This window comes from Plasmodium gallinaceum (genome assembly GCF_900005855.1).
Source record: "Plasmodium gallinaceum strain 8A genome assembly, contig: PGAL8A_v1_130, whole genome shotgun sequence".
Taxonomy (NCBI): domain Eukaryota; phylum Apicomplexa; class Aconoidasida; order Haemosporida; family Plasmodiidae; genus Plasmodium; species Plasmodium gallinaceum.
In genome coordinates, this window is record NW_021628289.1 from 251,886 (window position 1) to 265,354 (window position 13,469).

The 13,469-nt window shown below is 17.3% G+C and overlaps 1 protein-coding gene across 1 annotated transcript in view; it reads right to left on the minus strand.

Moving 5' to 3' along the window:
* PGAL8A_00456300 (hypothetical protein) overlaps window positions 1-12,712 on the minus strand; it is a gene marked incomplete at both ends in the record, with an annotated part of 28,261 nt that extends 15,549 nt beyond the window's left edge. Inside the window, one exon of the mRNA XM_028673323.1 lies at window positions 17-12,712. Coding sequence (XP_028529786.1) covers window positions 17-12,712 — 12,696 coding nt within the window. The remainder of the gene's footprint in view (window positions 1-16) is intronic.
* Between the last annotated feature and the right edge of the window lie 757 nt (window positions 12,713-13,469).

Sequence of the window (13,469 nt, forward strand, 5' to 3'; positions counted from 1 at the left end):
TTTTTTTTAATATTTATTTTCTTTTTTTTTTTTTTTTTTTTTTTTTTTGTATATGCTGTTTATCTTTCTTTAATAACTCTCTAGTTTTAATTAAATTTTTGTAATTACTTAGATTATTTCTATGAATGTTCAAATAATTACTCAATTTTTGATTATTTTTTATTATATTATTATTTCTGATAATATTACAAATATGATTTTCCTTTTTTAAGTTATTAATTATACTTTTTTCATTATTATTTTGAATGATTTTTTCTTTTTCATTATTTCTTTCTTTTTTTTTTTTTTTTACATAAAATATGTGTTCTAGGAGGATGCATGAGTGTCTTTTTTTTTGTTTATTATTTTTGTGTATTAAGTACTCCACTTTTTTTAAATGATTATGAAAATAAATTTTTTTTTTATTATTTTTTTTTCTTTTTAATAAATTATTTATTTTTGTAAATAAAAATAGTTTATAGCTGTTTTTTATTTTCAAAATATAGTTGCAAAATTCCGTTTCCTTATTTTTTGAAAAACTATTGTTATCATTAATACTATATAAAAAATTGTTTTTTATAGGATAATTATTATTTATACTGTTAATATTCATAAAAAGATTAATATTTTCTTTTTTATTTTTAATTTCAAGAATTTCATTCTTTTCAATGTAGTTTATTTGAATCTCATCTTCGATTATATCTACATTTTTTTCTTCATTTATATATTTACATTTTACATTTGTTTGTATATTTTTCCACATATTATTAAGCTTATTATAAAACAATTCATTAGCAGAAAAAATAGAGAATGCATTATGATTTTTATTTTTACACTTCAATTTAAAAATGTAATTCATTGAATTGTGTATTTTATTTTTTTGTAAAATGCATAATGATGGTGTAGCATTCTGTTTTTTTTTATTTATACTATTTATAGAGTTATAATATATACTTTCTTTTTTTAAATAATCCTTTCTTTCATTAGCATGTAAATATTCTTTATGGTTTTTTTTTTGATTATATGAATCTATGTAAGTATTAGAATGTATTATCTTTTTTAATTTTTTTTTTAATTTCATCAGTAGTGTTATGTTTCTATAATTTTCTTTTTTCTTTAACTTATTTAAAATTTTACTTTCATCAAAAAGTTTTGCATAACATTGATCTATTACCTTTTTTTGATGAAACATATCTGAATTAGTATATTTATATTTGCATTGTTTATCTTCTTCACTTTTTTTATTATTATCTATTTCTTTTTTATAATTTTTTGTAAAAATATTTTTAGTTATATATTCATTTATTGTAAATTCGTTTAAACAAAAACAAAATATATTTAACTTATTAATTTTCCAAACATTTAAACTTAACAAAACTAATTCTACTAATTTATTTGCATTATTATCAATTAACTGTAAATGTATAGAATTTAATTTAAGATAAAGAAATAAATTATTATTAATTAATGAAAGTAATTTATTGTAATACAATTTTTTTTTTTTTAAAATTTGTGTTTTATGATTAAAATTTTTCTTGCTTTTAGAACATGAATAATCATAAAAATATGTGAAACATTTTAAATTATTACGAGAAAAATATTTTTTATTATTTCTTATCTGATAGTTACTTTTACATTCTTTGTTACTTGTAGTATTTAATGAAAACTTATAATCATATTTTCTTTTTTTTTTCTTTGGCTTTCTGTTATTTCTAAATGCAATTTCTTCATTTATACTTTCATATGGTAATAAATTATTATTATTAAGTATGCTATTATTTACTGAACTAATATTATCTTTTATTATATTTAATATTTCTGAAGTGAATATTATATTTAAATTTTCTATTTCTATCAATATATTTATTGAATATTTTTTGTGGAAGATATTTTTAATTTCTTCATATACATCACCTAAATTATTGTTGTCATCATTTTTTAATCTAGTTATTCTAGAATTTGAATACTTACTATTAGAATTTATAATAATATTAGAAGGAAAATATTTTGTTTCATTATTTTCTTCATATAATGAGTCTGGATTCTCATATGTTATATTGAAATGAGATGGATTTGTAGGATGTTTTACTTTTTGATAATTTGATAATTTTTTAAATAAATAAAATGAAATGAAAAATTCATTAGATAATGGAATTATAATATTTTTAGTTTTTTTATTTAATTTATATTTTAAAAATAATCTTCCTTTTTTGTAAATTATATTTAGATAATAAAAAACACCAAATATTTTTTGTATCTCATTTTTTCCCTTTATATCTTTTTTCTGCTTATCATTTTCATAAATGGAATTATTAATACTAGATAAGGATAAGGCAGAAAATATATTAAAATTATTAAAACACATATGATTAATTCCTTTTAAATTCTGTTTATGTTTATCTATGTAACTTATTTCACTATATACATTAATAGTGCCTAAATTTATAAAGAAAGTTTTTTTATTTTTTATATTTGAAGATAAAAAATTGATTAATGGTAATTTTATATTTATGTCTATAAGATAAATAATAGGAATTTTATTTTTTCCTTTTTTTTTTATAGTATTTAATTTTCTTTTCTTATTGATATCATTTGTTCTCATTGCATTAAATAAAATAATCTTTTGAAAAATAAAATTATTTTTATCAAAAAAATTTTTACATCTTATATAATTATATTTTCTATTTTTTTTTTTTTCACATAAGCTTTTATATTTATACTTTTTTTCGTAAGATAACATAAACATTTTTAATATTTTTTTTTGAAATTTTGAATAACTTTCACGAATATATTTTGATTTCAAAAAATATATATCATCTTTATATTTTTCAAAAAGGGTTTCTCTATAATTATGATAGAAAGTTTTATTGGATATTTTTTTTTTCAAAGGTAGAATAGCAATTATACAATCGTTGATAAATTGATTTAATAACAATAAATCAACAAAAAATAAATAAATATATGATTGATTTACTTGAACAATTAATTCATGTATACTATCAATATTATCATTAGTTTTATTAGCTATGTTATTTATGATAGTATACAATTTAGATTCATATGAATATTTCGCATAAATAAAATATTTGCTTTTATTATCATTATTTCTGTTGATTATGTTTATGTTTGTATTATTATTTTTTACTTCCGAATATGTTATATTATTCTTTTTATTTTTCACAATATTACTTACTTTACTGTTAGTAGATTTTTCTTTCTTTAATTTTGTTATTTTTTCTTGTTTTTTACTAACAAATTCTTCACATTTACTAAAAAATATATATTTATTAGTATAGTTTAAAAAATTTACACTACCTACTTTTAACAGATAACTATGATTTTTAAATAAAATATTAAGAAGAGATATTTCTAATCTATTAATAAAAGTATTAGTAAATGATTGCAAAAAAGTTATCTTTATATTTGATATATGAAAACTTATATTTTTATTTATTTTTTGATTTATATATGCTAATGAATTATTTTTTTTTGAAATATATAATTTTTTTTTTTTTATATTGGAAAATTTTTTATTATTTATGGGAAAACTATTTCCCTTAATTCTATAACTAAAAGAATTCTTTTTCTTTACACTAGTGATATTTTTATGTTCACTCAAATCAGTATTTGGTATATGGTATTCTTTATTCATATCATTCATCTTAGAATCATGAAATTTATTTCTACTATTATGATTAAATACATTTGAATTACAATCACTAAAGTTTGCATAATTATTGTAATTTATATAATTAAAATAAAAATTAAAAACATCATACTTATAAATTAATTGAATAGTTTTGTCTGCTATTTGTGTAAGTTTTTGTAACATAAGAGAAGATATATATAAAACATACGAATAAAAAGATAAGTTTATTTTAACATTTATATTTCTTTTATGTTTTTCTATAATAATTGCCATATCTACTAAGAAATCGGTTTCAATAGATACACCTGTGCATAAATGTTCCGTAAATCCACAAGCTCTTTTTTTTTGACTTTGTATTATTTTTTCTTTATAACCTATTATTTGCGTTTTTATATTTTTATTGAAATAATTATAGTTATTTTTTAATTTTTCATTCATTAAATTTAAAACATAGTAATTATTTACATTTTCGATTTTTTCCATTAGAGTATTATAAATATGATCATTTCCCGTTTTTTGATTTTTACTAAAATCACTTTTTAAAAAATCATTTAAATTTGATGAACTATAATTATTATAATTATTTCCATTCCTAGAATTTAAAACAATATCGTAATTTTTTTTTTTTACAAAATTTTTTTTTTTTTTATAATGTGTACTTGTGCACAAGTGTTCATCTTTTTCTGTGAAAGATAAATTATTGTATTCTTTTCTTTTTTTTATGTTATTGAATAAATTATAATTCATATTCTCAAAATTCGTATAATAAGAATAAAAATTATTGATTTCTTCAACAACTAAATTGCGAATTAATGTTCTTATTAAAAAATTTTTAAACAAACTATTTTCAAAATATATACCACAACCATATAAAGTAAAATTAAATGAATTATCAATTATTATACTTAACTTATCAACATATAACTTTAAAGATATATTTTTATATACTTTTAAAATTTCTAGTATATCAAAACTACTTACTTTATCTTTGCTTTTCCTTTTTTTAATTTCTTCCTGATCATATAAAATAGAATATACTTTTTTTCTTTTTTTCTTCTTAAAATTCCTTGCTTTGTTCATAAAGTTACTTTTTTTCTTACTATTCAATGAAGATTTATATTTTATATTTTTTATTTTACTTTGTCCTTTTTTTTTTTTTAATAAGAAGTTAGAATATGTTATCTTTTCCATAACATTGCATTTTAATGATAGATAAATTTTTTTCGTTTTTTTCTTGTATTTTTTACTACTATTATTTCTAATACAATGTGAATTATTTTCATTTTTCATTTTATTTTTATGGAATATTTTTTTTTTTTTTTCTATAAAATTCTTATATATTTTTGTTTCTTCAGAAGACCTGAATAGTAAGGGAAATTTTTTTTTATCAGAATTTTTGTAAAGAATTTTTAAATAATTTTCTTCATTTTTAGTAAAATTAAAATAACATTTGTCATTATATGGATTGTTAATATGTATTAATGTTTTCTTAATTTTATTTAAGTTATAAAATATTTTACTATTTGAAAAATTCTCATAAGTAATTAGGATATAAAGAAAAAAATCATTGTTATTTAATTTATGAATGGGAAAATTATTTGATTTTAAGTAAATTTTAATTTTCTTTCTGTTTTTATATTTATCATCATTTATTTTATCACTCTTAACTCTTCTTTTTTTATGTCTATTAACACATATATTGTAAATATCATTCAATTTAATATTCTTCTTATTGATGTTTTCGGATTTATGAAGGTAAATTATTCTGTTTTTCAGTTTAATAAATTTAAATAAATTGAGTTTTTTATTTAAATTTAATTTAAATTTCACATTTCGTAGTTGTTTATTGTTTTGACATACAAATTGAACTGATTTGCAATTGAAAATAAAAGAAGGAGTTATGCTTTTTTTATCCATATATATATATAATAATATAGGTGTAAAAAAAATTATTTTTTTGTTATTTTTATTTTTTTTTTTTTCTTTTATTACAAAATGTTTATCATATTTGAGTTTCTTATTACTTCGTAATTCCATAAATACACATAAGAATAAATCTTTATTATTTACATTATCTTTAGTTTGTTTATTTATTAAACTATCATTATGTTCCTTTCTTTTTTTTTTAGTCTTTGATGTTTTCCAATTCATATTGTATTCTTCTTTTAAAAATGAAGAATTATGTGAAATTGTACATTGAGACATAACAGAATTTGTAAAAGAATGCGATGACAAATTGTAAAGTTTCTTTTTTTCTTTATCATTTAAATTACTAAAGGAATGTACATTGTATGCATCACTAGTTGAAGAGAAACTTTTTCTGTTATACAAACTTTTCTCTTTAAAATAGTTTTTTTCAGTAGGTACATATGTATTTGTTGAACTATATATTTTAAAGTTACTTATAGAATTTTCTGAAATTTTTTTTCCTCTTTGATTTATTGAATAAGTAAAACTAGATGTATGTTCTATACTTCTCCTAAAAATGTGGTTTTGTGAATTTTTCTTCCTTTTAGATAAAACGAAATATTTTTTATCACCTCCTTTATAGTTTAAATTATTACATGAAAAATGTTTCTTTTTATATAAATATTTTTTTTTGTTTAATAAAATTATATTTCTTTTTGAATGTGAATCATTAATTTTTAAATAATAATAACTCCTCAAAAATACATATGGCCAATTTTCCGATGACATTATAAGTGATTTATTTGAAACATATTTTAATTTTTTGTGTTTATTTTTCTTTTCATATACATTAGTACTTTTACATTCATTACAATCCTTACTTTCATTATTATTAGTACTCTTTTTCATGCTTTCTTTTTCAATGTTATTCTCATTTTTCATTTTATTTTCATTCCCTAAATTATCTTGATATACATTATTGATTTTTTCTTCTTTTTTTCCTCCATTAAAGAATTTTTTATTGAGATTATATTTACAAAGAGTATTTAGCTTCCTTATACCAAAAATATTTAAATAGTCAAAACAGATAAAATTATTATTAATGCATGGAAAACTTATATCGTAATTTATTACATAAATATATTTTTTAAATATATCATACAGTGTTATAAAGTATTTCATTTTATTATATATATAAAATAATTTTTTTAAATTTTTTACACTACCATTTATGAAAGCATTTTTCCCACTTTTTAAATATATTTCTATAACCTTCTCTATTAAATCACCTCTATTATTATGACCAGTAAAATTTTTATAGTTTATTTCTACATTAAAATAAAAGAGAATATTTTTAAAAGATTTTTTTTGAAACAAAAAAAAAAAATAATTCATATTTCTATCATATGAATAATCCAGATATGACTTCAATTTTTTATCTTTTAAGTACTTAAAGAAAAATCTGCTTTTTTCTTTACTTTCATTTCTAATATTTAATGTTGTAAAACTGGAAAAATCTTTTTTTTGTTTTACTACGGAAAACTTTTCTTTACTTTTCCTTGTTTTTCTGACATCATTTTTTAAATCATAAATGCTACTATATATATGAGAACAAGAATCATAATTTAAATTGTCTAAAAGAATATACTTTTCTTTGTAATTTTTATTTGTGTAATTGTATGAATTTCTCTTCTTATTTTCTATTTCATTAACTGAAAAGCTGTTATAATTAACATCAGACAAAATATTTTCTTTTTTTTGAAAGTAGTTATTTTTTGTAAGCTCCTTATGATAACTATTACACCTACTTGTACGGAAATAATTACTTTTGTAATTAAAATTATTATAAGAATTTTTATTCTCATCAGAAATGATAATCTTACTTATATCCATATTTTCGGTAAAACTTTTTTTTGACAATTTATCATTCTTTGTAAAACTATCTGAATTTTTTCTAAATCTATTATATTGAATATTATTTTTCATTTCTTCTTTTTTTTTACTATTACTTTCTTTAGTAAATGGTAAAGTATCATTAGTTTGGTGTACATTTGATATTTTTTTTTTACAAACAAAAGAATTATTTGAATTAGATTTATTTAGATTAAATCTATGCATTTTTTGATGTAAATCAATATAATTTTTTTGATGATATAAATTAAAAACATTTATGAAATTTTTGTATTTATTAAATAGCATAGCTAAAATCCTTATTATATCAATTTTAATATACCTATTAGCCTTATCTAACGAAGAGTTTACAGTTATCTTATTAATGTATAAAATAAGAGAAGGTTTATTTAGATAAAGATTTTTGCTTTTAATGGTATTTCTAATTAAATATAGCAGCCGTTCATTTTTTGTTAAATTTTGAATATATATATATTCTTGAATTTTATTATACATGCTTTGGTATGGAAATGATAAAATAATAATTTTTAAATTATAAATATTTATTTTAAATTTTTTTTTTCTTTCTTTAGATAATTTATATCCAAAATCACTATAAGAAGGATGTTTATATGTTTTTTTTATATCTTCATTATTTGATAATTCGGAGTAATAAAAGTAATTACAATTTTCATCTCTATGATTTTCATTAAAATAATCAAATAAATCAACATGTGAGTTTATATTTTCAAGAATTTTACAAGAACTTTTATATAATTCATAATTTACTTCAAAAGTTGTGTAAAAGTTTTCCACATAAGAAAATTTGTTGTTGGAATGTAACTTAAAATTATGTTCATATAATTCTAAAAAGTTACTTATAAAAGTATAATTATCAGAGCAAATAGTTATAGTAGGAAAGTTTATATCAATTAAAATAGTGCCATTTTTTATTTGAAAAGATAAAAAATAATCTGTTATCTCATTGATATTTTTAAATTTTTTTGTATCATAGAGTTGTTTATTCTTTCTTATTTTTCTTTTTTGTCTTAAAAATTCCGAATTTTTATCATAGTATTTTTGCTTAATAAGGTACTCTACATGTTTATTTATTGATGTATTATTTTCAATTAAATTTTTCAGATTGTTACATTTTTTCTCATCATTATTTTGTTGATTTTTATTTTCAAGTATTTCCTTTTGGTAATTATTTCTACCTTCATTATTTGATTTTATGTAATTACTAATATTCATACTTTTTTTACCCATGGAATTTAAATTGTAACATTTTTTTTTGAAAATTGTTTGTATATTTTTGTCATTTACATTATAAGAAATTTTATCCTTTATATTACTATCTTTAGTGTTTTCATAACTAGAATTTTCGTTGTAATATGATTTTAAATATATTTTTGAATCACAAATACTATCACTTTCAACATTATAATCATATTCGTATTTTTTTTTTAAAAATATATCTTTATTTTGAAACATAGATGAAACTGTTTTTTTATTTGAATCACTATGATTGCTGTGATTATCTATTTTCTGATTTTTTATTAGTTTAAAATTTCTTTTAATTAAAAATCTATCACTTAATTTTGATGATATTTGATGGTCTCCTTGTCCAAATTTTATAAATTTATTTGAGTGATAAGAATCACTTTTATATTTTTTTGAGATACTTTTACTTTTAAAATTTTTATCACAACCTATATTCAATGAATTTGTATGGCTTGAAAAAATTTCGGAATTATCATAAGTGAGAAATTTTATATTGGAACATTTATTTTTAACGTAAATTAAGTTGCATTTATATGAATGATTTGAAATTGTTCTCTTAGAATTTTTAAAATATATTTTTTTTTTTTCTTTTATTATTTTATAATATAAGATGGGAGTTAAATAAAAATTTTTATATATACATTTAAAATATTCTCCAATGTATATATTTTTTACTTTCGAAAAAAAGACAAAATTTCCTTCATTTTTTATATTTTTCTCTATATCTATATGAATTCCATAAAATGAAAAAATTAATTTGTTGTTCATATTTGTATATAAAGGCTTATTAAAATTTTTTATTTTTTGCTTTTTTTTGTTTTTATTCTCATTCATATTATTTATTTTATTTTTTTTTTTTCCTTTTTTATTAATTATTCTTTCACTATTTATATTCTCATTACACTCACTTTCTAAATAAATTTTTCTTAGTTTATTAATATTTTTACTTTTATTTGATTTATAAGATGAACTTCGAGAGAAAGAATTATACTTTTTCTTTTTCTGAAATGAATCACTAAATGAGAAACTTTTTTCCTCTAGAAAACTTTCATTGTTAATCCACTTTTTATATTTTTTTTCATCTTTTATTCTATTTCTATATATATCTTTTTTATCACAATATATTACATTTTGCGTTATTTTGTAATTTTTTTCTAGGCTTTTTATATTCTTATTTGATTCATAAATTTTATAAAAGTTGTTTTTGTTTAAAACAATATGATCCTTTTTATAATAAACAATGGAATTTTGTGATGAATATTTTAAATTAAAAAAAATTTCTATTTTTTCTATATTAATTCTAACAGTGAAATATTCTATATTTTTTTCACATTTTTTGTTCAAGTTCATGTAAGTTTTTTCTATATTACTACTCCCATTTTCTTCAAATTCATCTTGTTTATAATTTACATTTTTTACGTCATAATTGTATAAATTAAAAACATTTTCTTTATAACCAGAAAATGTATTTTTAATTTTATCTATATACTTATTTTTATTGCTTAAATTATTTCTAATATTTCTTATACTTTTTATAAATAAGCTATAAATAAAAAAAAAATCCTTTCTATGAAATGTTTTATCTAAACTGTATACATTTAAAAATAAATTTGTTTTCCATAATATTATTAATTCATTAGATATTGTTAAATCAGCTTGAATTTCGTTTATTTTTTTATTTATTCTTTTAGGAATATTATATTTTATATATTTATAAAAAATAAATAGTTTATAAAAATATATAAAATCATTGTACTTTTTTAATAAGCTTAATACATTTTTATTAAATATATTTTTTTTTATATTTTTTAAATCTATTATTTTTCGCACGCTTCTATATGCACATAACCATAAATTTCTGTATTTTTTTTTATTTTTTTTTTTATTTTTTTTTTTATTTTTTTCACTTTTACATATTAATTTTAAAGAATTATTTAAATTTAATTCATTCACATTATTTATTTTATTTTTTGAATGCCTCTGATATTTTATATAATCAAATATGTCGTCTTTATCTTTTTTAATTAACTCTTTTTCTGATTTTTTAATTAATAAATATTCTTCACCACCTTTATGCTTCCCTTCCTTCGTATTAAAATTTACATTTGAAAAATTAGAGTTATTTAGAGAATTAGAAGAGGAAGAATTAAAATTATTTGAGTTGGTTTCTTCTTTTCTTTTAAATATATTTATGTAATCTTTTATTACGTTATTTTTAAGAAAATTACTTATTTTAGCTTTTAATTTATCTTTTTGAAAGCTAAACCATTTAAAATTTTTTCTATTTATTCCTTCTATATTTTTTTTTTTGTTATCATTAATGTTTTCGTCTTCATGAATGCAATTATCATTTCCATAAATGTTATTTTTTAAATCATGAAAATGACTCTCATATTTGTTCTCATTTGAATGATGAGGATTTATTTTAATTAACTGTTCTTTATCATCAATCAAAGGAGACAAATTTTTGGAATGTTTTCCATCTGAAAAATAGACGTTTTCATTGGATATTTTTAAAAGATCTATATTACAGCTATTATTTTTTTTAAAACATTTTTTATTAAAATATTCTTTATTTAAATATGAGTAATTATAGCTAGTTTTTTCCAAATTATAATCACTTTTTTTAAAATAATTATAATTACTAAAGTCATTTTTTCTTATCTTTTTTAAGAAGCTTTTTTTTAAATGTGATTTTTCTACTTTATTTTGCATATCATGGATTATATTATAGTAGCTATTTGAATTTATATAGTTACTTTTCAAATTTTTTTTTATATTATTTAAAAAAAGGAAATTTTTATTCCTTTCTTTTGTATTCTCCATTTTGAGTTTTTTTTTTTCTTCTTTCATTATAGCCTGATTATAGACTACGTTTTGTTTATATTTAGAAGACATTTTTACGTGCTTATAAATATTCAAAATACTAAATAAAAATTGACTATTTATATTAAAATAAAGATGTGGAATATTAAATTTTATTTCTGTTCTATTGTTAAATAAATCATTATTATTGAGGACAATAATTTTAAAAATCTGTGGTTTTAATATAAAATTAAAATCAAATTCTACTTTTATCTTTTTAGATTTTTTAGATTTTTTCATTTTTTTTGTCTCAGGTGTATTAAATCTTAAATTTTCTAATTTTTTACTATGAATTTTCTGTTTTTTAAATAATGGAGGATTTTTATCTAAATTAATAACATATTTATTAATTATATTTTCTTCCATTTCTTCATATTTTATATTATATAAATAACATATTTCTTTTATACATAATAATAGAGGAATTTTATTACTTTCATTTTTTAAAAATAACTTACATTTATCATTATAATAAATACCTAAAGAAAATTGAAATATTTTATTTTTATCAAAATTTTCTACTTTATTATCATTTTGATTTATTTTACCATTATAATTATTTTTTTTAAATATTGTTGTATCACCTTCTTCATTATCATATGTAACAGAGGGTATAATAATCCCGAAGCTATACATTTGATCAACATTATCATCTTCATATCTTAAATGAATATTATTAATTTTAACTTTTAATTTTGTAAGTACCCATGATTGTATATTATTCATAAGCAAAGTGGTTAACTGTTTGTTATTTATATTATTATTTATATGTATTTTTGTAAACTCTTCATACACACTTTCTAATATTTTTTTTCTATCATTTAATGCTTCTTCATAAATTCGAAATCTATCACTTTTTTCTAAGTTTACAGGGATAACTAAAATAATTATGTTACTTATATTTATTTCTATACCATCCATTTTATAAAAGTATGGTATTTTTATCTGAAGTTCCTCAATATAACCTTCACTTATATTGAATCCATAATGCTTAAATATATTTTTTTTTAATTTTAAGTTTTTATATTTAAGAATATTATTTTGAGAAGAAACTTCATATTGCACATTTTCAAAAAAAGGATCTAAAGTTTGAAAAAATGTTGAATGAACATACTCTTTTAATTTTTTATAAATCATTTTTATTATTTATTTTTATCTTTTATTTCTTTTTTTTTGTATAATAAAATAAACACACATTTCTTAAATTTTTTATATTTTTTTTGTGTGTTATTTTCTTTTCTTTTAAACATACATAATGTTGTTTCAAAAAATTAGAAAGAAAAAAAAAAATGAAAAGGAAAGAATAGTATAGATAAAATATATTAATTTAATAAAAAAATTATAGGAATCCTTTTATTCACAAAAAGGATGATAATAATAATAAAAATTCTTATTTATATTGTAAGTAGAAATCTCTAATTTTAATTATTCAATTTTATGAAAGGCTACAAAAAAAAAAAAAATCAAAGAAATATTAATATTCTTATTAAAATAAAACAAGAAATTAAGCTAAAATTACATAAAAAAAAAAAAAAAAACAAAAAAACAAAGTGAAAGATAGAATATTAAAAAAATATTACTTATATAAGTTAATTATTTTTCTTCTCTTAAAAAAATAAGAAATACATTTTTTTTTAATTTAATAAGGAAAAGGGGAAAAAAGATATATAAATACATACACATATATATTTATATAATAAAATTTTATTTTAAATAATAAGTTTAATTTTTTTTTTTTTATTAATAAAAATTAGAAAAAGTATATTTTTTTTTTTTATAATTGTCTTTTCTTTGTGTGCAACACTGAATTGTTCTAAAATATATATATATATATTATATATATATGCTTTCTTTTTTTTTTTTTTTTTTTTTTTTTTTAAATTTTTTTAAAAAA